At 45.6% G+C, this 26,263-nt stretch overlaps 1 protein-coding gene across 7 annotated transcripts in view; it reads right to left on the bottom strand.

Moving 5' to 3' along the window:
* The window catches only part of MYRIP (myosin VIIA and Rab interacting protein), a 1,107,682-nt gene that overhangs the window by 229,679 nt on the left and 851,740 nt on the right, over positions 1-26,263 (bottom strand). For all 7 annotated transcript variants that reach the window (XM_077269059.1, XM_077269058.1, XM_077269060.1 and 4 more), the window contains one exon: positions 8,446-8,526. In XM_077269059.1, the coding sequence (XP_077125174.1) occupies positions 8,446-8,526 (81 nt within the window). The remainder of the gene's footprint in view (positions 1-8,445; positions 8,527-26,263) is intronic.

Raw genomic sequence — 26,263 nt, 5'->3', positions numbered from 1 at the left:
GATGGACTCTACATGCCTGGTTCCCACCGTGAAGCATGGAGGAGGAGGAATGATGGTGTGGGGGTGCTTTGCTGGTTACACTGTTGGGGATTTATTCAAAATTGAAGGCATACTGAACCAGCATGGCTACCACAGCATCTTGCAGCAGCATGCTATTCCATCCGGTTTGCGTTTAGTTGGACCATCATTTATTTTTCAACAGGACAATGACCCCAAACACACCTCCAGGCTGTGTAAGGGCTATTTGACCAAGATGGAGAGTGATGGGGTGCTACGCCAGAAGACCTGGCCCCCACAGTCACCAGACCTGAACCCAATCGAGATGGTTTGGGGTGAGCTGGACCGCAGAGTGAAGGCAAAAGGGCCAACAAATGCTAAGCATCTCTGGGAACTCCTTCAAGATTGTTGGAAGACCATTCCCAGTGACTACCTCTTGAAGCTCATCAAGAGAATGCCAAGAGTGTGCAAAGCAGTCATCAAAGCAAAAGGTGGCTACTTGAACCTAGAATATAAGACATAATTTCAGTTGTTTCACACTTTTTTGTTAAGTATGTAATTCCACATGAGTTAATTCATAGATTTGATGCCTTCGGTGTGAATGTACAATTTTCATAGTCATGAAAATACAGAAAAATCTTTAAATGAGAAGGTGTGTCCAAACTTTTGGTCTGTACTGCACGTGTTTGCCGTCACAGACCACTTCGAGGAAAATCTGGGCCTATCACCTTATCATGGATCAGGCCACACTGCACATTCACTTTAGGGGTGTTACGTTCGTACTCAACGTAGGCATGAGGATGTTCAGCAGCCCATATTCAGACGTTATGGCGATTAACATGTTCACAGATATGGAAGGTCGCCACATCGCTAAACACAATTTTCTGCAAAAATCTTGCATCATTGTCGATCTCATGAAGCATATCTGTAACAAATGCGCACAGTTTGAGTCTACCCGCCGGTTTGATAGAATGCAACAGCTGCAATTTGTACCCCGTAAAACAGAGACGTTTCTTTAACACCTAATGAACTATAGTCATGCTTAGGTGTAATTGTCGAGCACATGCACGCACAGATTTTTTAGGCTTCCTTAGGTAGCTATCCTGTCATGATCTCTGCAAGCAGAGATCATAGCAAGCCTATAGAGGGACAAGCTCTCGGAAGATGGAACTATACTGACCATGAACTAAGCCTGCCGCGCAACTAGAAATAGCCAGGTAGCATTTCCTATTTATCGCTAGATGCCCAGCTCTGGCCTAAGACCTAAATAGCTAGCAGAGGGAAATATAAGACCTGGCTCACCTCTAGAGAAATATTCCAAAGAAGACAGTAGCCCCCCACATATAATGACGGTGAGTTCAGATGAAACAACAAACGCAGCAGGAAAATAGTCTTAGCAAATTTGAGGTCCGCTTACTAGATAGCAGAAGACAGATAGTATACTTTCATGGTCAGCAGTAAAACACTAACAAAACACCATCCAGAGATTACCTTAAACTCTGGCATTAACTCATAACGCCAGAGTAGCAATCCCTGATCAACGAGAGCTTTCCAGACACAGTAACAAAACTTCAGCTGTGAACTGGAACAAATAGGCAAAACAAAACATGGACAAAAGTCCAACTTATCTAGTAGTTGTCTAGAAGCAGGAACAAGCACTGAGAGGCATCAGATAACATTGTTGACCGGCAAGAAACCACCAGAGAAATGAGCTTAAATAGCGACACCCACTACTGATGGAATCAGGTGAAACAGGAAAGAGGATGACAAGTCCAATTCCACAAGCGGCCACCGGGGGAGCCCAGAATCCAAACTCACAACAGTACCCCCCCCTCAAGGAGGGGGCACCGAACCCTCACCAGATCCACCAGGGCGACCAGGATGAGCCCTATGGAAGGCACGAACAAGATCAGAAGCATGAACATCAGATGCATTGACCCAAGAATTATCCTCCTGGCCGTAACCCTTCCAGTTGACCAGATACTGGAGTTTCCGTCTGGAAACACGAGAGTCCAAAATTTTCTCCACAACGTACTCCAACTCACCCTCAACCAACACCGGAGCAGGAGGCTCAACTGAAGGCACAACAGGTACCTCATACCTGCGCAATAACGACCGATGAAAAACGTTATGAATGGAAAAGGACGCAGGGAGGTCCAAACGGAAAGAAACAGGATTAAGAATCTCCAATATTCTATAAGGGCCGATGAACCGAGGTTTAAACTTAGGAGAAGAGACCCTCATAGGGACAAAACGAGAAGACAACCACACTAAATCTCCAACACAAAGCCGAGAACCAACACGACGATGACGGTTGGCAAAACGCTGAGTCTTCTCCTGGGACAACTTCAAATTGTCCATAACCTGCCCCCAGATGTGATGCAATCTCTCCACCACCGCATCCACTCCAGGACAATCCGAGGATTCCACCTGACCGGAGGAAAATCGAGGGTGAAACCCCGAATTACAGAAAAACGGGGACACCAAGGTGGAAGAACTGGCCCGATTATTGAGGGCGAACTCTGCCAATGGCAAAAAAGCAACCCAATCATCCTGGTCAGCAGAGACAAAACACCTCAGATATGTCTCAAGGGTCTGATTAGTCCGCTCGGTCTGGCCATTAGTCTGAGGGTGAAAAGCAGATGAAAAAGACAAATCTATGCCCATCCTAGCACAGAATGCCCGCCAAAATCTAGACACAAATTGGGTACCTCTGTCAGAAACAATATTCTCAGGAATACCGTGCAATCGGACAACATTCTGAAAAAACAGAGGAACCAACTCAGAAGAAGAAGGCAACTTGGGCAGAGGAACCAAATGGACCATTTTAGAGAAACGGTCACAGACTACCCAGATGACAGACATCTTCTGGGAAACAGGCAGATCTGAAATAAAATCCATCGAGATGTGTGTCCAAGGCCTCTTAGGAATAGGCAAGGGCAACAGCAGTCCGCTAGCCCGAGAACTACAAGACTTGGCCCGAGCACAAACGTCACATGACTGCACAAAGACTCGCACATCTCGTGACAGAGAAGGCCACCAGAAGGATCTTGCCACCAAATCCCTGGTACCAAAAATTCCGGGATGACCTGCCAATGCAGAAGAATGTACCTCAGAGATGACTCTGCTGGTCCAATCATCCGGAACAAACAGTCTATCAGGCGGACAACGATCCGGTCTATCCGCCTGAAACTCTTGCAAGGACCGCCGCAGATCAGGAGAAACGGCCGACAAAATTACTCCCTCCCTAAGGATACCTGTGGGTTCAGAATTACCAGGAGAGTCCGGGTCAAAACTCCTAGAAAGGGCATCTGCCTTAACATTCTTAGAACCCGGTAGGTATGACACCACAAAATTAAAGCGAGAAAAAAATAAAGACCAGCGCGCCTGTCTAGGATTCAGGCGTCTGGCAGTCTCAAGATAAATCAAATTTTTGTGGTCAGTCAATACCACCACCTGATGCCTAGCCCCCTCGAGCCAATGGCGCCACTCCTCAAACGCCCACTTCATGGCCAAAAGCTCCCGATTCCCAACATCATAATTCCGCTCTGCGGGCGAAAATTTGCGAGAAAAGAAGGCACAAGGCCTAATGACGGAGCAGTCGGAACCTTTCTGCGACAACACTGCCCCAGCTCCGATCTCCGAAGCGTCAACCTCAACCTGAAAAGGCAGATTCACATCAGGCTGACGCAACACAGGGGCAGAGGCAAAACGGCGCTTAAGCTCCTGAAAGGCCTCTACACACATAAAGAATTAGACCGCAGAACCTGAAAAACTCTCCTGACCTGCTGGACATGAGAGTCCCAGTCATCAGAAAAAATCAGAATATCATCCAGATATATTATCATAAATTTATCCAGAAAATCGCGGAAAATATCATGCATAAAAGACTGGAAAACTGAAGGGGCATTAGAAAGACCAAAAGGCATGACCAAATACTCAAAGTGGCCCTCGGGCGTATTAAATGCGGTCTTCCACTCATCCCCCTGCCTGATCCGCACCAAATTATACGCCCCACGAAGATCAATTTTAGAGAACCACTTAGCACCCTCTATACGAGCAAACAAATCAGTAAGCAATGGCAATGGGTATTGATACTTAACAGTGATCTTATTCAGAAGCCGATAATCAATACATGGTCTCAAAGAGCCGTCTTTTTTTGAGACAAAGAAAAACCCAGCTCCCAAGGGAGAAGAAGATGGACGAATATGTCCCTTTTCCAAAGACTCCTTTATATATTCCCGCATAGCAGCATGTTCCGGCACAGACAAATTAAACAAACGACCCTTTGGATATTTACAACCCGGTATCAAATCTATGGCACAATCGCACTCACGGTGCGGAGGTAACGACCCAAGCTTGGGTTCGTCAAAGACGTCTTGATAATCAGAGAGGAACTCAGGGACTTCAGAGGGAATGGACGACGAAATAGAAACCAAAGGTACGTCCCCATGAATACCCTTACATCCCCAGCTCAACACAGACATTGCTCTCCAGTCCAAGACTGGGTTGTGAGACTGCAACCATGGCAATCCCAGTACCAAATCGTCATGTAAATTATACAGCACCAGGAAACGAATAATCTCCTGGTGATCCGGATTGATACGCATGGTTACTTGTGTCCAGTATTGTGGTTTATTATTAGCCAATGGGGTGGAGTCAATCCCCTTCAGAGGAATAAGAGTCTCCAAAGGCTCTAAATCAAAACCACAACGATTGGCAAAGGACCAATCCATAAGACTCAGAGCGGCGCCAGAGTCAACATAGGCGTCCGTGGCAATGGATGACAAAGAGCAAATCAGGGTTACAGACAAAATAAACTTAGACTGAATGGTGCCAATGGAAACAGACTTATCAAGCTTCTTTGTACGCCTAGAGCATGCCGATATAACATGAGTAGAATCCCCACAATAGAAACACAATCCATTCTTCCGTCTAAAATTCTGTCGCTCGCTCCTGGACAGAATTCTATCACACTGCATACTTTCTGGCGTCTTTTCCATAGACACCGCCAGATGGTGCACCGGTTTGCGCTCCCGCAGACGCCTATCAATCTGAATAGCCATTGTCATGGACTCATTCAGACCTGCAGGCAAAGGAAACCCCACCATAACATCCTTAACGGCATCAGAGAGACCTTCTCTGAAAGTTGCCGCCAAGGCGCACTCATTCCACTGAGTAAGCACAGACCATTTACGGAATTTTTGGCAGAAAACTTCAGCTTCGTCTTGCCCCTGAGATAGTGCCATCAAAGTTTTTTCTGCCTGAAGTTCCAAATGAGGTTCCTCATAAAGCAAGCCCAAGGCCAGAAAAAACGCATCAACATCGCGTAACGCAGGATCCCCTGCTGGCAATGAGAAGGCCCAATCTTGAGGGTCACCCCTGAGCAAGGAAATCACAATCCTAACCTGCTGAGCAGGGTCTCCAGCTGAACGAGACTTCAGGGACAAATAAAGCATACAATTATTTCGGAAATTCTGGAAGCTAGCTCTATTCCCTGTGAAGAACTCCGGCAAAGGAATTCTCGGCTCAGATACCGGAGCATGTACCACAAAATCTTGTAAATTTTGTACTTTCGTGATGAGATTATTCAAACCCGCAGTTACACTCTGGAGATCCATTATTGTCAGGTGCACACAGAGCATACAGAGATTAGGAGGAGAGAGAGAAAAAAGACTGCAGCAAGGCAGACTGGAGGAAAAAAAAAAAAAAAAAAAAATTCCAGCAGACTTCTTATAACTCTCCTTTCTCAACCTGGGTCTTTAACACTTTATTGGCCGGTCAAACTGTCATGATCTCTGCAAGCAGAGATCATAGCAAGCCTATAGAGGGACAAGCTCTCGGAAGATGGAACTATACTGACCATGAACTAAGCCTGCCGCGCAACTAGAAATAGCCAGGTAGCATTTCCTATTTATCGCTAGATGCCCAGCTCTGGCCTAAGACCTAAATAGCTAGCAGAGGGAAATATAAGACCTGGCTCACCTCTAGAGAAATATTCCAAAGAAGACAGTAGCCCCCCACATATAATGACGGTGAGTTCAGATGAAACAACAAACGCAGCAGGAAAATAGTCTTAGCAAATTTGAGGTCCGCTTACTAGATAGCAGAAGACAGATAGTATACTTTCATGGTCAGCAGTAAAACACTAACAAAACACCATCCAGAGATTACCTTAAACTCTGGCATTAACTCATAACGCCAGAGTAGCAATCCCTGATCAACGAGAGCTTTCCAGACACAGTAACAAAACTTCAGCTGTGAACTGGAACAAATAGGCAAAACAAAACATGGACAAAAGTCCAACTTATCTAGTAGTTGTCTAGAAGCAGGAACAAGCACTGAGAGGCATCAGATAACATTGTTGACCGGCAAGAAACCACCAGAGAAATGAGCTTAAATAGCGACACCCACTACTGATGGAATCAGGTGAAACAGGAAAGAGGATGACAAGTCCAATTCCACAAGCGGCCACCGGGGGAGCCCAGAATCCAAACTCACAACACTATCCAGTATAGCTTCTACAGACTCGTCACTGACTGATGACCTACCAGAATGGGGTTTCTCCACCAAACTGCCGGTTTCCTTCAACTGCTTATCCCACCAACTAATGTTATTTCTATGTGGTGGTGCTTCGTTATAAATGCGCCGATATTCACGTAGCACTTTGGTCATGTATTTGAATTTAGCGAACCACAGAACACACTAAACTTTCCTCTGTACTATCCACATCTCGACTGGCATGGAAAACCACACAGCTGGCATAAGCTTGTGGTTGCATGATGTCACAGACCTGGCAGTGTATTAATCCCAGTTCAGTTTATCAGGGGTTAATCTGACTGGGGGCTCAGCAACAGCTTAAATGAGTTTGTGTTGTTTGATTGGTTCTTGTTATCTCTCCTCATGAACAGGTCTGATATGATTGGGGCAGAGAAAGGGCGCCAAAATGTAAACTATAGATAGATCCTGTGACTGGTCAAAAGTGCGCCATGACTTTACAGACACACTGTATTAAAATGAACAAATAAAGTCAGACATTGCTTTTCAACCATGCTTCCACAGAATTAAAATAAATAAATAAAACTCATGAAATAGGCCTGGACAGAAATGATGATACCCTTAACTTAATATTTTGTTGCACAATCTTTTGAGGCAATCACTGCAATCAAATGATTCCTGTAACTGTCAATGAGACTTCTGCACCTCTCGACAGGTATTTTGGCTCACTCCTCAAGAGCAAACTTCTCCAGTTGTCTTGTGTTTGAAGGCTGCCTTTTCCAGACGGCATGTTTCATCTCTTTCCAAAGATGTTCAATATTATTTAGGTCAGGGCTCATAGAAGGCCACTTCAGAATTGTCCAGTGTTTTCCTCTTAGCCATTCTTGGGTGTTTTTAGCTGTGTGTTTTGGGTCATTATCCAGTTGCAAGACCCATGACCTGTGACTGAGACCAAGCTTTCTGACACTGGGCAGCACATTTCTCTCTAGAATCCCTTAATATTCTTGAGATTGTATTGTACCCTGCACAGATTCTAGACACCCGGTGCCAGATGCAGCAAAGCAGCCCCAGAACATAACAGAGCCTCCTCCATGTTTCACAGTAGGGACAGTGTTCTTTTCTTGATATGCTTCATTTTTCTGTCTGTGAACATAGAGCTGATGTGCCTTGCCAAGAAGTTCCATTTTTGTCTCATCTGTCCAATCTTTATTTATCATTACTTTTGTCAGATTCAAGTTATTTCTGTTACCATTGGGTGTTTTTCTGTCTTTAAACGAGGGGTACCAACAATTTTGACCACATGTGCAAGATAAATTTGCTTATTTCACCTCCTTGATTGATCTTTGCCATCTAATTCACAGTTAATATATCTGTATTCAATGAAGTTGAAAGTTGTACTGAAATGACATCTTTAGTTCTCCATAAACCTTTATAAGTTCCAACTGTCATCTCCTATTTAAAAAATGGGAACATCTGTGCCCACTGAAGATAGATTTGATCAGTGAATGGGGTATTTTGAGTATGAATGATCAGTCCAGAAAAAAAAAGCAGATTTCTCTTTTTAATATACATTATAAAGTTTATTTTTTTCACAAGTAGTATTGATTTATGGAAAAAAATTAAGCAACAGTTATTCTTTAAACTCATGATGGAGAATAAATGGGGCTATACAGCCTTTTAAAATTCATGTTTTTCCCCAGGATATTGTAGTGTTGTTCCATTCAATTAATTGGAACTGTGTAAAATACGACCACTAAAAAAATGCTGCACAGAAGTACGAAACAGCCTGAGATCTGCTGTAAACATTCATGGAGCCTCTTCAGACAGATGACCAAAGGTTGTACCAATAGTGGGACATTTACAAAACTAGTGTTGATGGCTTAAAGGATAAGTCATAACACTTACATAACTAGACTCTATCTCTTTAATAATACAAAAAATAGATGTCACCTTGTGTTTGCCTGTAAAATGTTGAGTCACTCCCACAAATACTTCCTTCATTTTCTAAACTTTCATCAATAAAACTTCCCTCTGAAAAGAAAGAAACCATGTTAGTATCAGGCTATACAAGAAAGGTACTAACTGAAAAAGGCTATACAAGAAAGGTACTAACTGAAAAAAGCAAACTATTGAATATTAAAGGGGTTGTCCAATACTAGGACAACCCCTTCTTTATCCCTTAGTAGCCACCAATTCGTCTTTTTACTGACCTGCGATATAAGAGACTAGCATCCCCATACAGGGGACAATCCAGCAGCTGTCGGCTGTACACTGTAGCTGACAACTTGCTGCATCAGCCACGATCAGTGTTGGCACTGATTATGGTCCTTTAATCCCTTAAATGCTGTTGTCAATAGTGACTACAGCATCTAGATGGTTAACAGAGTGTGGGGGCTCCCTCTTTTACCCCATCGGAATCCTGAGATCATGATTGTAAAGTCCTGATGTTTGCCATGGCAATTCAAGGCCAAATAACGGCCTTAAAGTCTTCCAGCTATAGCGGCTTGTTCAGAAGTTAGCGACATTTTGGTGGTAAAAATAAACTTTTTCATTCTTGTCATGTCACTATGTATTATTTCCTGAAAAGCAGCGAAGGGTTAATAAAGTACCCAAAACCAATTTTGAATATGTCGAGGAGTGCAGATTTTAAACTGGTATCACTTTTTGGGGGTTTTCCAATATATAGGACCCCCAAAGTCACTTCAAAACTGAACATGTCCCTAAAAAATAGGTTTTGTAAATTTCCTTGAAAAATGAAAAATTGCTGATATATTTTTAAACGTTCTAATATGCTAACAGAACGAAACAACATTTTACAAATGGTGCTGATGTAAAGTAGACATGAGGGAAATGTTATTTATTAATGTTTTTGTGTAGTATGACTATCTGGATTAAAGGGATAATCATTCAAAGTTAAAAAATGCACATTTTTTTTATATTTTTATCAAATTTTTGCCATTTTTTTAAATAAATGCAAAACATATCAACTTAAATCTGCCATTATCATAAAGTATAATGTGTCACGAAAATCAATCTAAAAATCAATGGGATTTGTTGAAGCATTCCAGAGTTATTACCACATAAAGTTACACTGGTCAGATTTTAAAAAAATGGCCTGGTCACTAAGGAGTTAAACTAAATATTCGGCTCAGTAAAATAATAAACCCTATACTCACCTCCCGTGCCAATGTCGTTCACTTGTGCACCAAGGCTTTGGCCACGCCAAGGATGCACAGAAGTGTCTTCATGTGCATATTAAATAAATGTTGCTTTTTTCAATAAATATTATTCTAATTTGTATATGCCTGATAATATTTCAGTAAGGGCCTGGTATTATTTTAGTTGGGGCTACATGCCCTATAAAAAAAACTTTATGCAGTCTAATTGTCATTTTGGGGTGACAGATTCCCTTTCAGTAAGCTTATAATTAATTTCACTCAACAAATGAATGTTTTGCTCGTGCATGGGGTGATTGACAGCCTGTTCAGATATATCGATAATCAGTTTCCCACTATTGGCTGCAGTGTCAAAGGGGTTGTCTGGTCTAAAACTACAAATCTGAAATCATTCTACAGTATGTGACTGCAGACTTGTGAATCCACACATAATAATAATCCTTATTTTTATATAGCGCTAACATATTCCGCAGCGCTTTACACACATTATCATCGCAGTCCCCATTGGGGCTCACAATCTAAAGACCCTATCAGTATGTCTGTGGAGAGTGGGAGGAAAGCGGAGAACCCGGAGGAAACCCACGCGAACACGGGGAGAACATACAAACTCCTTGCAGATGTTGTCCTTGTTGGGATTTGAACCCAGGACTCCAGCGCTGCAATGCTACCCAGTGAGCCACCGTGCTGCTGTGAGGATTCTCCGGTATCAGAGTCGGGAATGGTGGTTATGTGACTGCAAGTATGTGATTTGCATACTTCCAGCCACAGTTCAACTATGCAAGTAAACTGAGCGAGGTCGCAACCATCTAGTCAGATTGTGGCTGAGAGTATACCTACTGACGTTTCTCCTTATGGAGAGTGACATACCAGCTGGCTTGTCAAGGTAAGGAGGCTTATTCGCCGTGCAATGCTCCTCTGGGAATTTAAATATGCAAATTGCCTCTGCTGAAAAAAAGAGGACTTAACTCTATAGCACCACCTATTGGAAGTAGTGATCCGAGGAGCATTGCACGGCGAATAAGCCTCCTTACCTTGACAAGCCAGCTGGTATGTCACTCTCCATAAGGAGAAACGTTACCCCTTAGACCCCACTCCAGAGCCTCTCACCTAGCCAAATCAGTTCTCATGCTTCGCACTGACGAGGGCCAACAGCCCGAAACACCGTGTCTGCGAATTGAGATACTGATTTGGCTTTTATCCTAAGTCATATTGCACGTCTCGTTAAAGGGTTGATTGTGACTTGTAGGATCGCTACTTCCAATAGGTGGCGCTATAGAGTTAAGTCCTCTTTTTTTCAGCAGAGGCAATTTGCATATTTAAATTCCCAGAGGAGCATTGCACGGCGAATAAGCCTCCTTACCTTGACAAGCCAGCTGGTATGTCACTCTCCATAAGGAGAAACGTTACCCCTTAGACCCTTCATCCTGTGTATCATTTTAATCTGTTTAACATTGTCAACCTGACAATGTCTATAGCTTATTTAGCAAAATCCTGCCGACAGGATTAAAGAATATCTAAATATTTGGGATATTTTTTGTTTTATGCCCATTCTGAGCAGATCGATGGGTCACCCAGTTCGGTGGTGCCCACCAATCGCTAAACAAAAGACCACAGCTCAGGAGACACGAGCGCATGCACACAACGCAGAGTGGATCCAGCGAATAGAAAGTCATAGTCCTGTCTCCTGAGCTGTACACTTCAAAGAGGTCTTTTGAGTAGGGTTGAGCGAAACGGATCGTTCATTTTCATAAGTCGCCGACTTTTGGCAAAGTCGGCGTCTCATGAAACCCGACCCGATCCCTGTGTGGGGTCGGCCATGCGGTACACGACTTTCGCGCCAAAGTCGCGTTTCAATGACGCTAAAAGCGCCATTTCTCAGCCAATGAAGGTGGACGCAGAGTGTGGGCAGCGTGATGACATAGATCTCAGTCCCCACCATCTTAGAGAAGGGCATTGCAGTGATTGGCTTGCTTTCTGCGGCGTCACAGGGGCTATAAAGGGGCGTTCCCGCCGACCGCCATCTTACTGCTGCTGATCTGAGCGTAGGGAGAGGTTGCTGCCGCTTCTTCAGAAGCAGGGATAGTGATAGGCAGGGTACATAAAGCCACAAACCGCTTGTGCTGTAGCGATTTCCACTGTCCAAGACCACCTTTTGTTTGCAGGGACAGTGGAAGCTACATTTTTTTTCCGCAGCGCTGTAGCTCATTGGGCTGCCCTAGAAGGCTCCCTGATAGCTGCGTTGCTTTGTGTGTACGCTGCTGTGCAAACCAACTGCTTTTTTCAAAGCACAAATCCTGTTTTTCCTTCCTTTCTGCACAGCTATCTTGTGTGTTTGTCCACACTTTTGTGTGCAGCAGTCCTTTTTATAGCTGCCTGCCATACTTTTCTGACATTACTGCAGGGAGATAAATATTGGCAAGTCTGCCTCTGTGTCAGTCCTGTGTGTGGCATCTGTCTCTCATTGTGTGCCACCGAAAACCACTGTGTAATACTTGGCCATTTTTTTTTATTTTTTTTTACAAATTCTCCCTTTTCAAAAAAAAAATAATTAGTGGGAGATAAATATTGGCAAGTCTGCCTCTGTGCCATTGCTGTGTGTGGCATCTGTCTCTCATTGTGTACCACCGAAAACCACTGTGTAATACTTGGCCATTTTTTTTTTTTTACAAATTCTCCCTTTTCCAAAAAAAATAATTAGTGGGAGATAAATATTGGCAAGTCTGCCTCTGTGCCATTGCTGTGTGTGGCATCTGTCTCTCATTGTGTGCCACCGAAAACCACTGTGTAATACTTGGCCATTTTTTGGGGGGGGGGTAAATTCTCCCTTTTCAAAAAAAAAAAATTAGTGGGAGATAAATATTGGCAAGTCTGCCTCTGTGCCATTGCTGTGTGTGGCATCTGTCTCTCATTGTGTGCTACCGAAAACCACTGTGTAATACTTGGCCTTTTTTTTAGGGGGGGGTAAATTCTCCCTTTTCAAAAAAATAATTAGTGGGAGATAAATATTGGCAAGTCTGCCTCTGTGCCATTGCTGTGTGTGGCATCTGTCTCTCATTGTGTGCCACCGAAAACCACTGTGTAATACTTGGCCATTTTTTTTTTTTTTGGGTAAATTCTCCCTTTTCAAAAAAAAATAATTAGTGGGAGATAAATATTGGCAAGTCTGCCTCTGTGCCATTGCTGTGTGTGGCATCTGTCTCTCATTGTGTGCCACCGAAAACCACTGTGTAATACTTGGCCATTTTTATTTTTTTTTACAAATTCTCCCTTTTCCAAAAAAAATAATTAGTGGGAGATAAATATTGGCAAGTCTGCCTCTGTGCCATTGCTGTGTGTGGCATCTGTCTCTCATTGTGTGCCACCGAAAACCACTGTGTAATACTTGGCCATTTTTATTTTTTTTTACAAATTCTCCCTGAAAAAAAAAATAGTGGGAGATTAACCCCTTCATGACCCAGCCTATTTTGGCCTTAATGACCTTGCCATTTTTTGCAATTCTGACCAGTGTCCCTTTATGAGGTAATAACTCAGGAACGCTTCAACGGATCCTTGCGGTTCTGAGATTGTTTTTTCGTGACATATTGGGCTTCATGTTAGTGGTAAATTTAGGTCGATAATTTCTGAGTTTATTTGTGAAAAAAACGGAAATTTGGCGAAAATTTTGAAAATTTAGCAATTTTCACATTTTGAATTTTTATTCTGTTAAACCAGAGAGTTATGTGACACAAAATAGTTAATAAATAACATTTCCCACATGTCTACTTTACATCAGCACAATTTTGGAAAGAAAATTTTTTTTTGCTAGGAAGTTATAAGGGTTAAAATTTGACCAGTGATTTCTCATTTTTACAACAAAATTTACAAAACCATTTTTTTTAGGGACCACCTCACATTTGAAGTCAGTTTGAGGGTTCTATATGGCTGAAAATACCCAAAAGTGACACCATTCTAAAAACTGCACCCCTCAAGGTGCTCAAAACCACATTCAAGAAGTTTATTAACCCTTCAGGTGTTTCACAGCAGCAGAAGCAACAAATAGGAGAAAAATTAACATTTAACTTTTTAGTCACAAAAATGATCTTTTCGCAACAATTTTTTTATTTTCCCAAGGGTAAAAGGAGAAACTGGACCACGGATGTTGTTGTCCAATTTGTCCTGAGTACGCTGATGCCTCATATGTGGGGGTAAACCACTGTTTGGGCGCACGGCAGGGCTCGGAAGGGAAGGAGCGCCATTTGACTTTTTGAATGAAAAATTGGCTCCAATCTTTAGCGGACACCATGTCGCGTTTGGAGAACCCCCGTGTGCCTAAACATTGGAGCTCCCCCACAAGTGACCCCATTTTGGAAACTAGACCCCCCAAGGAACGTATCTAGAAGCATAGTGAGCACTTTAAACCCCCAGGTGCTTCACAAATTAATCCGTAAAAATGAAAAAGTACTTTTTTTTTCACACAAATTTTCTTTTAGCCTCAATTTTTTCATTTTCACATGGGCAACAGAATAAAATGGATCCTAAAATTTGTTGGGCAATTTCTCCTGAGTACGCCAATACCTCATATGTGGGGGTAAACTACTGTTTGGGCACATGGTAAGGCTCGGAAGGGAAGGAGCGCCATTTGACTTTTTGAATGAAAAATTATCTCCATCGTTAGCGGACACCATGTCAGGTTTGGAGAGCCCCTGTGTGCCTAAACATTGGAGCTCCCCCACAAGTGACCCCATTTTGGAAACTAGACCCCCCAAGGAACTTATCTAGATGCATAGTGAGCACTTTAAACCCTCAGGTGCTTCACAAATTGATCCGTAAAAATGAAAAAGTACTTTTTTTTCACACAAAATTTTTTTTAGCCTCAATTTTTTCATTTTCACATGGGCAACAGGATAAAATGGATCCTAAAATTTGTTGGGCAATTTCTCCTGAGTACGCAGATACCTCATATGTGGGGGTAAACCACTGTTTGGGTGCACGGCAAGGCTTGGAAGGGAAGGCGCGCCATTTGACTTTTTCAATGGAAAATTAGCTCCAATCGTTAGTGGACACCATGTTGCGTTCGGAGAGCCCCTGTGTGCCTAAACATTGGAGCTCCCCTACAAGTGACCCCATTTTGGAAACTAGACCCCCCAAGGAACTAATCTAGATGTATAGTGAGCACTTAAAACCCCCAGGTGCTTCACAGAAGTTTATAACGCAGAGCCATGAAAATAAAAAAATATTTTTCTTTCCTCAAAAATGATTTTTAGCCCGGAGTTTTTTATTTTCCCAAGGATAATAGGAGAAATTGGACCCCAAATGTTGTTGTCCAGTTTGTCCTGAGTACGATGATACCCCATATGTGGGGGTAAACCACTGTTTGGGCGCACGGCAGGGCTCGGAAGGGAAGGCACGCCATTTTGCTTTTTGAATGGAAAATTAGCTTCAATCATTAGCGGACACCATGTCGCGTTTGGAGAGCCCCTGTGTGCCTAAACATTGGAGCTCCCCTACAAGTGACCCCATTTTGGAAACTAGACCCCCCAAGGAACTAATCTAGATGTATAGTGAGCACTTAAAACCCCCAGGTGCTTCACAGAAGTTTATAACGCAGAGCCATGAAAATAAAAAAATATTTTTCTTTCCTCAAAAATGATTTTTAGCCCGGAGTTTTTTATTTTCCCAAGGATAATAGGAGAAATTGGACCCCAAATGTTGTTGTCCAGTTTGTCCTGAGTACGATGATACCCCATATGTGGGGGTAAACCACTGTTTGGGCGCACGGCAGGGCTCGGAAGGGAAGGCACGCCATTTGGCTTTTTGAATGGAAAATTAGCTTCAATCATTAGCGGACACCATGTCGCGTTTGGAGAGCTCCTGTGTGCCTAAACATTGGAGCTCCCGCACAAGTGACCCCATTTTGGAAACTAGACCTCCCAAGGAACTAATCTAGATGTGTGGTGAGCACTTTGAACCCTCAAGTGCTTCACAGAAGTTTATAACGCAGAGCCATGAAAATAAAAAATTATTTTTCTTTCCTCAAAAATGATTTTTTAACCCACAATGTTTTATTTTCCCAAGGGTAACAGGAGAAATTGGACCCCAAAAGTTGTTGTGCAGTTTCTCCTGAGTACGCTGATACCCCATATGTGGGGGTAAACCACTGTTTTGGCACACGTCGGGGAGCGGAAGGGAAGTAGTGACGTTTTGAAATGCAGACTTTAATGGAATGCTCTGCGGGCGTCACGTTGCATTTGCAGAGCCCCTGATGTGCCTAAACAGTAGGAACTCCCCACAATTGACCCCACTTTGGAAACTAGACCCACAAGGGAACTTATCTAGATGTGTGGTGAGCACTTTGAACCCCCAAGTGCTTCACAGAAGTTTATAACGCAGAGCCGTGAAAATAAAAAAATGTGTTTTCTTTCCTCAAAAATATTTTTTTAGCCCAGAATTTTTTAATTTTCCCAAGGGTAACAGGAAAAATTTGACCCCAAAAGTTGTTGTCCAGTTTCTCCTGAGTACGCTGATACCCCATATGTGGGGGTAAACCACTGTTTGGGCACATGGCGGGGCTCGGAAGGGAAGTAGTGACGATTTGGAATGCAGACTTTGATGGAATGATCTGCGGGAATCATGTTACGTTTGCAGAGCCCCTGATGTGCCTAAACAGTAGAAACCCCCCACAAGTGACCCCATTTTGGAAACTAGACCCCCCACGGAACTTATCTAGATGTGTGGTGAGCACGTTCAACCCCCAAGTGCTTCACAGAAGTTTACAACGCAGAGCCGTGAAAATAAAAAATAATTTTTCTTTCCTCAAAAAAGATGTTTTAGCAAGCAATTGTTTATTTTCACAAGGGTAACAGGAGAAATTGGACCCCAATATTTGTTGCCCAGTTTGTTGTGAGTACGCTGATACCTCATATGTGGGGGTAAACCACTGTTTGGGCGCACGTCAGGGATCGGAAGGGAAGTAGTGACATTTGAAATGCAGACTTTGATGGAATGGTCTGCGGGCGTCATGTTGCATTTGCAGAGCCCCTGATGTGCCTAAACAGTAGAAACACCCCACAAGTGACCCCATTTTGGAAACAAGACCCCAAAAGGATCTTATCTAGATGTGTGGTGAGCACTTTCAACCCCCAAGTGTTTCACATAAGTTTATAACGTAGAGCCGTGAAAATAAAAAATAATTGTTCTTTCCTCAAAATTATGTTTTAGCAAGTAATTTTTTTTTTTGCAAAGGTAACAGGAGAAATTGGACCCCAATAGTTGTTGCCCAGTTTGTCCTGAGTACGCTGGTATCCCATATGTGGGGGTAAACCACTGTTTGGGCGCACGTCGGGGCTTGGAAGGGAGGGCGCACCATTTGACTTTTTGAACGCAAGATTGGCTGGAATCAATGGTGGCGCCATGTTGCATTTGGAGACCCCTGATGTGCCTAAACAGTGGAAACCCCTCAATTCTAACTTCAACACTAACCCCAACACACCCCTAACCCTAATCCCAACTGTAGCCATAACCATAATCACAACCCTAACCCCAACACACCCCTAACCACAACCCTAACCCCAACACACCCGTAACCCTAAATCCAACCCTAATCCTAACCCTAATCCCAACCCTACCCACAACTGTAACCCCAACACAACCCTAACCCTATCCTTAACCCTAACCACAAGCCTAATCTTAACCCTATTTCCAACCCTAGCCCTAATTCCAACCCTAAGGGTACCGTCTCACATAACGATTTACCAACGATCACGACCAGCGATACGACCTGGCCGTGATCGTTGGAAAGTCATTGTGTGGTCGCTGGGGAGCTGTCACACAGACCGCTCTCCAGCGACCAACGATGCCAAGGTCCCAGGTAACCAGGGTAAACATCGGGTTACTAAGCGCAGGGCCGCGCTTAGTAACCCGATGTTTACCGTGGTTACCAGCGTAAAAGTAAAAAAAAAAAAACGTACATACTCACATTTCGGTGTCCTTCAGGTCCCTTGCCGTCTGCTTCCCGCTCTGACTGAGTGCCGCCATACAGTGAGAGCAGAGCGCAGCGGTGACGTCACTGCTGTGCTGTGCTCTCACTTTCCGGCCGGCAGACAGTCATAGCGGGAAGCAGACGGCAAGGGACCTGAAGGACACCGAAATGTGAGTATGTACGTTTTTTTTTTTTTTTTACTTTTACGCTGGTAACCACGGTAAACATCGGGTTACTAAGCGCGGCCCTGCGCTTAGTAACCCGATGTTTACCCTGGTTTCAAGTGAATGCATCGCTGGATCGCTGTCACACACAACGATCCAGCGATGACAGCGGGAGATCCAGCGACGAAAGAAAGTTCCAAACGATCTGCTACGACGTACGATTCTCAGCAGGGTCCCTGATTGCTGCTGCGTGTCAGACACAGCGATATCGTATGGATATCGCTGGAACGTCACGGATCGTACCGTCGTAGCGACCAAAGTGCCACCGTGAGACGGTACCCTAACTCTAATTCCAACCCTAACCCTAAGGCTATGTGCCCACTTTGCGGATTCGTGTGAGATTTTTCCGCACCATTTTTGAAAAATCCGCAGGTAAAAGGCACTGCGTTTTACCTACGGATTTACAGCGGATTTCCAGTGTTTTTTTGTGCGGATTTCACCTGCGGATTCCTATTGAGGAACAGGTGTAAAACGCTGCGGAATCCGCACAAAGAATTGACATGCTGCGGAAAATACAACGCAGCGATTCTGCATGGAATTTTCCGCACCATGGGCACAGCGGATTTGGTTTTCCTTAGGTGTACATGGTACTGTAAACCTGATGGAAAACTGCTTCGAATTCGCAGCGGCCAATCCGCTGCGGATCCGCGGCCAATCCGCTGCGAATCCGCGGCCAATCCGCTGCGTATCTGCTGCCGATCTGCTGCGTATCCGCGGCCGATCCGCTGCGGATCCGCTGCATATCCGCTGCCGATCCGCTGCGTATCCGCGGCCGATCCGCGGCCGATCCGCTGCCGATCCGCTGCCAATCCGCTGTGTATCCGCTGCGGATCCGCTGCGTATCCGCTGCCGATCCGCTGCCGATCCGCTGCCGATCCGCTGCCGATCCGCGGCCGATCCGCTGCGGATCCGCTGCCGATCCGCTGCGGATCCGCTGCGTATCCGCTGCCTATCCGCTGCGTATCCGCTGCCGATCCGCTGCCGATCCGCTGCCGATCCGCTGCGGATCCGCTGCCGATCCGCGGCCGATCCGCTCTGTGTGCACATGCCATAACCCTACCCCTAACCCTACCCGTAACCCTAACCCTACCCCTAACCCTACCCCTAGTTCTAACCCTAGTTCTAACCCTAACCCTAGTGGAAAAAGAAAAAAAAAAATTTCTTTATTTTATTATTGTCCCTATGGGGGTGATAAAGGGGGGGGGGGGTATTTATTATTTTTTTTATTTTGATCGCTGTGATAGAACCTACCACAGCGATCAAAATGTACCTGTAAGGAATCTGCCGACTGGCAGATTCGGCGGGCGCACTGAGCATGCGCCGGCCATTTTCCAAGATGGCGGCGCCCAGCGAGGAGACGGCCGGACACCGGGAGGATCGGTAAGTATGAAGGGGTGGTGGGGGGGGTGATCGGAGCACAGGGGGGGTAATCGGAGCACAGGGGGGGTGAATACTAACAAGGAGGGAGCGGACAGGAGGACGGGGGAGCCGGCAGGCGGACGGAGGGGACCGGACCCCATAACAGAGGCCTGGGGGGGCGATCGGTGGGTGTGGGGGGGGTCACGTGAATATTTCCAGCCATGGCCGATGATATTGCAGCATCGGCCATGGCTGGATTGTAATATTTCACCAGTTTTTTAGGTGAAATATTACAAATCGCTCTGATTGGCAGTTTCACTTTCAACAGCCAATCAGAGCGATCGTAGCCACGGGGGGGTGAAGCCACCCCCCCTGGGCTGAAGCACCACTCCCCCTCTCCCTGCAGATCGGGTAAAATAGGAATTAACCCCTTCACCCGATCTGCAGGGACGCGATCATTCCATGACGCATACGCTGCGTCATAGGTCGGGAAGGCACAGACTTTCATGACGCAGCGTATGCGTCAAAGGTCGGGAAGGGGTTAAGATTGGCATTTCTGCTTGAGTGCCGGTCCTGTGTGTGCCATCTGTCTCAAATTATTGGGGCACAGAAAACCAAGTGTGTAACATTGGGCCTGATTTTCCTTTCAGTGTCAGGCACCTGTAAAGGTATATATAAATCCTACAGAAGTTTGAGTTCACCTTATAAGTTGTTTTACAGTAACAAATACCGTTACTTTGGTTACGTTTTGCAAACAATGAGGAAGTCTAGTGGAAGAGGTCGTGGCCGTGGGCGGTCATTGTCAGCTGGTAATGATGGTAGTGGTGGTGGAGCATCAGGTGGTCGTGGTAAAAGCAGTACATTACCTAAGTCTCGAGTTGTTGAGCCAGGTTCGTTGTCTGGCTACACAAGGCCTCGGACGCTCTCTTTTCTGGGAGTAGGAAAACCACTTTTGAAGCCGGAGCAGGAGGAACAAGTATTGGCTTTCATAGCTGACTCTGCCTCTAGCTCTTTCGCCTCCTCCTCGGAAAGTGCCAAATGTCAGAGCAGTGCATCGTCAGTGGATGCTCCCAGTCGGGAACAAGTCGCTTCCTGGTGTCCTTCACCCAGAACAACAGTGAAGGTTGCATCAGTCGACACAACAGGTTACTCCATGGAGCTCTTTACACATACCGTTCCTGGGTTAGACAGTGAAACAGTTAACAGGCCATGCCCATTAGAAGTTGAATTGGACATGGAGTGCACAGATGCACAGCCACAGCCAGACTACTATGCTGTTCCTTTGACTCAGACCAGAACATGGCCTCGCAGTGTACTGAGGCAGAATCAAACCCAGCGGAGACTATGGTGCCCCGTCACGAACGCTATACCACCGGCTTACACGGTGACACAGACGAAGTTGCACACGACATAGAAGAGGAGGTCATAGATGACCCAGTTGTTGACCCCGATTGGCAGCCATTGGGGGAACAGGGTGCAGGCGGCAGTAGTTCTGAAGCGGAAGAGGAGGAGCCGCAGCAGGCATCAACATCACAACAGGTTCCATCTACCGGGCCCGTATCTGGCCAAAAACGTGTGGCAAAACCAAAACCTGTTGGAGGACAGCGTGGCCATCCGGTTAAAGAAGCTCAGTCTGCAATGCCTGAAAAGGTATCCGATAGTAGAAAGAGTGCAGTCTGGCATTTTTTTAAACAACATCCAAATGATCAGCGCAAAGTCATCTGTCAAAAATGTTCAACTACCTTAAGCAGAGGTCAGAATCTTAAAAGTCTAAATAAAGGTTGCATGCATAGACATTTATCCACCATGCATTTGCAAGCCTGGACTAACTACCAAACATCCCTAAAGGTTGCAGCACCCTCGGCCAATGAAGCTAGTCAGCAACGCTACATCCCTTCCCTCACTGTAAACCCACCATTTCCCGCACCACCTGCAGTATGTGTGCAGCTTTCGTCGCCAGGCCAAAGCAGTCAGGGAATCACCAGGTTTGCAGTTGGAAACACTGCATGTAGGGCACCGGCAAGAATAACATCTCCAACCCTCTGTCACTCACCCATGTCCACCGGCACCACCGCTAGTTCCACGATCTCCAGCTCTCCAATCCAGCTCACCCTACATGAGACTCTTGTTAGGAAAAGGAAGTACTCATCCGCGCATCCGCGTACACAGGGTTTGAACGCCCACATTGCTAGACTAATCTCATTAGAGATGATGCCCTACCGGTTAGTTGAAAGCGAAGCTTTCAAAGCGCTGATGGACTACGCTGTACCACGCTACGAGCTACCCAGTCGGCACTTCTTTTCTAGAAAAGCCATCCCAGCCCTCCAACAGCATGTTAAAGACCACATCGTCCATGCACTCAGGCAGTCTGTGACTGCAAAGGTGCACCTGACAACAGATGCATGGACCAGTAGGCATGGCCAGGGACGTTACGTGTCCATCACGGCACACTGGGTGAATGTGGTGGATGCAGGGTCCACAGGGGACAGCAATATTGGGACAGTTCTGCCTAGCCCACGGTCAAGGAAAGAGTTGGCTGTAGGAGTTCGCCCCCCCTCCTCCTCTTCCTCCTCCTCCTGCAGAAGCGAGAGCTCGTCCACAGACCGCAGTCGCACATCCACTCCATCCGCAGCTGCCACTGTTGCACACCAGGTGTGCCAATATGGGACAGCTAGTGGCAAGCATCAGCAGGCTGTATTGGCAATGAAGTGTTTGGGCGACAACAGACACACCGCGGAAGTTCTGTCCGAGTTCTTGCACCAAGAAACTCAGTCATGGCTGGGCACTGTACATCTTGAGGCAGGCAAGGTAGTGAGTGATAACGGAAGGAATTTCATGGCTGCCATAGCCCTTTCCCAACTGAAACACATTCCTTGCCTGGCTCACACCTTAAACCTGGTGGTGCAGTGCTTCCTGAAAAGTTATCCGGGGTTACCCGACCTGCTCCTCAAAGTGCGCAGACTTTGCTCGCATATCCGCCATTCGCCCGTACACTCCAGCCGTATGCAGAACTATCAGCGTTCTTTGAACCTTCCTCAGCATCGCCTAATCATCGACGTTGCAACAAGGTGGAACTCCACACTGCACATGCTTCAGAGAGTGTGCGAACAGAGGCGTGCTGTTATGTATTTATGGGAGGATACACGGGCAGGCAGTTGGATGGCAGACATGGAGTTGTCAGGTGTGCAGTGGCCGAAGCTACAAGACCTGTGTCAAGTCCTTCAGTGTTTTGAGGAATGCACACGGCTGGTTAGTGCAGACAACACCATAATAAGCATGAGCATCCCCCTAATGCGTCTGCTGATGCAAAGTTTGACGCACATAAAGGAGCAGGCGTCTGCAGCCGAGGAAGAGGAAAGCCTTGATGACAGTCAGCCATTGTCTGGTCAGGGCCGTGTAGAGGACGCGGTAGTGGGCGAAGAGGAGGAGGAGGACGAGGAGGATGATGGGGATGAGTACTTTTTTAATGAGGAAGCTTCTCCTGGGCCAACAGACATTAGTGGCGTTGCAAGGCCGGGTTCTGTTTTTTTAAGGGAGACAAGTGACGTAGATTTGCCTGTAACTGCCCCTCAAACCAGCACAACCGCAGATTTGACAACTGGAACTTTGGCCCACATGGCGGATTATGCCTTACGTATCCTCAAAAAGGACACACGCATTATTAAAATGATGAGCGATGACGATTACTGGTTGGCCTGCATCCTTGACCCTCGCTATAAAGGCAAATTGCAAAATATTATGCCACATGAGAACCTTGAACAAATATTAGCAACCAAAGAAGCTACTCTTGTAGACCGTTTGATTCAGGCATTCCCAGCACACAGCGCCGGTGATGGTTCTCACACAAGCTGCAGGGGGCTACAGGGCAGAGGTGTTAGAGGTGCACAGATCAGAAGTGGCGTTGGACAGAGGGGTTTTCTGACCAGGTTGTGGAGTGATTTCGCAATGACCGCAGACAGGACAGGTACTGCAGCATCTATTCAAAGTGACAGGAGACAACATTTGTCCAGTATGGTTACTAATTATTTGTCATCCCTTATCGATGTTCTCCCTCAAGCGTCATTCCCATTTGATTACTGGGCATCCAAATTAGACACCTGGCCTGAATTGGCAGAATATGCATTGCAGGAGCTTGCTTGCCCAGCAGCTAGTGTGCTATCAGAAAGAGTATTCAGTGGTGCTGGTTCAATATTAACCGAAAAAAGGACTCGTCTGGCTACCCAAAATGTGGATGATCTCACCTTCATTAAAATGAACCACTCCTGGATTTCAAATTATTTTGCCCCACCTTTCCCGGCTGACACCTAGCTTTCCTATAAAAAGGTCTTGCTTGTGGACTGGTCTTACTGAGTGTTCCAATCTCTTAATTTGCAGCAGCTGTTTGTCCAGCATACGACATGTTTACACCTCCCCCAATGGGAAAACTCCCCCCATGGGGCCGTGGTCTCGCCACTTGTCGCAAGCACCCGTTACAGTGCTGTTTGTCTGAAGAGGTGGGTGTGCACGCTTTTGGTCAACGGCACTGCCACTGGGTCCCTCATAGTACAATGTAGTGTCTCTGGCGGTGGTGGTGCGCACCCAACGTCAGACACACCATTGTAACATGAGGGGCCCTGGGACGTTACCGCCGGCCACAAGAGAGTTCCCCCACCCCCCCATCTCAAACTGTGCTCTACCACGTGCAAAATTATCTCGCACAGCTCCACCAATGTTTAGTCTATGCGCTGACATCATTCAATGCCTGGCACTGACAATACCAATTTGTTGACATCTATGATGCTAGTTAAAGTAGTCTGGGTTAGTGTCCTATATTGACACCAGTAAATACTAAGTTACTGCCAAATTACTTTGTCAGAAACTCAGCAGATGAGCTCACCCCTGTACCTAAGTATGCCACCTTTTTTTTTTTGTTGTTGTTGTTTTGCGAGACATTAACATCTATTTATTTTTTGTGAGTACTAACTGTGTCAGACACTCCTTGCAATCCTCCTCCGCTGACCTGACCACAATGCTGCCTGTGTATCCATGTAACCGATTTAAAACTGCCATGAGCCTATTTTTTGTTATGTTAGGCCTTCGTTAGCCTGTCTGCGGTCACTCCTTGCAATCCTCCTCCGCTGACCACAATGCTGCCTGTGTATCCATGTAACCGATTTAAAACTGCCATGAGCCTATTTTTTGTTATGTTAGGCCTTCGTTAGCCTGTCTGCGGTCACTCCTTGCAATCCTCCTCCGCTGACCACAATGCTGCCTGTGTATCCATGTAACCGATTTAAAACTGCCATGAGCCTATTTTTTGTTATGTTAGGCCTTCGTTAGCCTGTCTGCGGTCACTCCTTGCAATACTCCTCCACTGACCACATCAATGCTGCCCGTGTACCCCTGGAACCTATTTAAAAGTTCATAGAGCCTATTTATATATTTTATTTAATATTAATAAAGCCATGATGGACTACGCTGTACCATGCTACGAGCTACCCAGTCGGCACTTCTTTTCTAGAAAAGCCATCCCAACCCTCCACCAGCATGTAAAAGACCGCATTGTCCATGCACTCTGGCAATCTGTGAGTACAAAGGTGCACCTGACAACAGACGCATGGACCTGTAGGCATGGCCACGGAAGGTTACGTGTCCATTACGGCGCAATGGGTTAATGTGGTGGATGCATGGTCCACAGGGGACAGCCTACTAAGTCTGTCTGCAGTCCCTAATTCAAATTGTCCTCCACTGTCTAAATCTGAGCTTCAACCTTCAGGCTCTCATTAAGTGCTTTTTTAACCAAAAATTGGTGGTTGTGGCCTACTAACGGTGTCTGCCCCTCCCTGCTGTTTTTCCTCAACTGAATAAAGCTGAGCTTCAACCTTCTGGCTTTCGGCCTATAGTATCAGATATTAAACTGCATTTGGCCTTCAACTTTGGTTACGGCCTACTAACGGTGTCTGCCCCTCCCTGGTGTTTTCCCTCAACTGAATAAAGCTGAGCTTCAACCTTCTGGCTTTTGGCCTATAGTATCAGATATTAAACTGCATTTGGCCTTCAACCTTGGTTACGGCCTACTAACGGTGTATGCCCCACCCTGGTGTTTTTCCTCAACTTAATAAAGCTGAGCTTCAACCTTCTGGCTTTCGGCCTATAGTATCAGATATTAAACTGCATTTGGCCTTCAACTTTGGTTACGGCCTACTAACGGTGTATGCCCCTCCCTGGTGTTTTCCCTCAACTGAATAAAGCTGAGCTTCAACCTTCTGGCTTTCGGCCTATAGTATCAGATATTAAACTGCATTTGGCCTTCAACTTTGGTTACGGCCTACTAACGGTGTCTGCCCCTCCCTGGTGTTTTTCCTCAACTGAATAAAGCTGAGCTACAACCTTCTGGCTTTCGGCCTATAGTATCAGATATTAAACTGCATTTGGCCTTCAACTTTGGTTACGGCCTACTAACGGTGTCTGCCCCTCCCTGGTGTTTTTCCTCAACTGAATAAAGCTGAGCTTCAACCTTCTGCCTTTCGGCCTATAGTATCAGATATTAAACTGCATTTGGCCTTCAACTTTGGTTACGGCCTACTAACGGTGTCTGCCCCTCCCTGGTGTTTTCCCTCAACTGAATAAAGCTGAGCTTCAACCTTCTGGCTCTCATTAAGTGCTGTTTTTAAAAAAATTGGTGGTTAGGGCCTACTAACGGTGTCTGCCCCTCCCTGGTGTTTTTCCTCAACTGAATAAAGCTGAGCTTCAACCTTCTGGCTCTCATTAAGTGCTGTTTTTTAAAAAATTGGTGTTTAGGGCCTACTAACGGTGTGTCCCCCTCGCTGGTGTTTTTCCTCAACTGAATAAAGCTGAGCTTCAACCTTCTGGCTCTTATTAAGTGCTGTTTTTTTAAAAATTGGTGTTTAGGGCCTACTAACGGTGTCTGCCCCTCCCTGGTGTTTTCCCTCAACTGAATAAAGCTGAGCTTCAACCTTCTGGCTCTCATTAAGTGCTGTTTTTTAAAAAATTGGTGTTTAGGGCCTACTAACGGTGTCTGCCCCTCCCTGGTGTTTTCCCTCAACTGAATA

The sequence above is a fragment of the Ranitomeya variabilis genome, chromosome 6 (genome assembly GCF_051348905.1).
Source record: "Ranitomeya variabilis isolate aRanVar5 chromosome 6, aRanVar5.hap1, whole genome shotgun sequence".
NCBI classification, from domain to species: Eukaryota; Metazoa; Chordata; class Amphibia; order Anura; family Dendrobatidae; genus Ranitomeya; species Ranitomeya variabilis.
The sequence above is the reverse complement of the archived record's forward strand: the minus strand, read 5'-3'. Positions and strand labels throughout refer to the sequence as shown.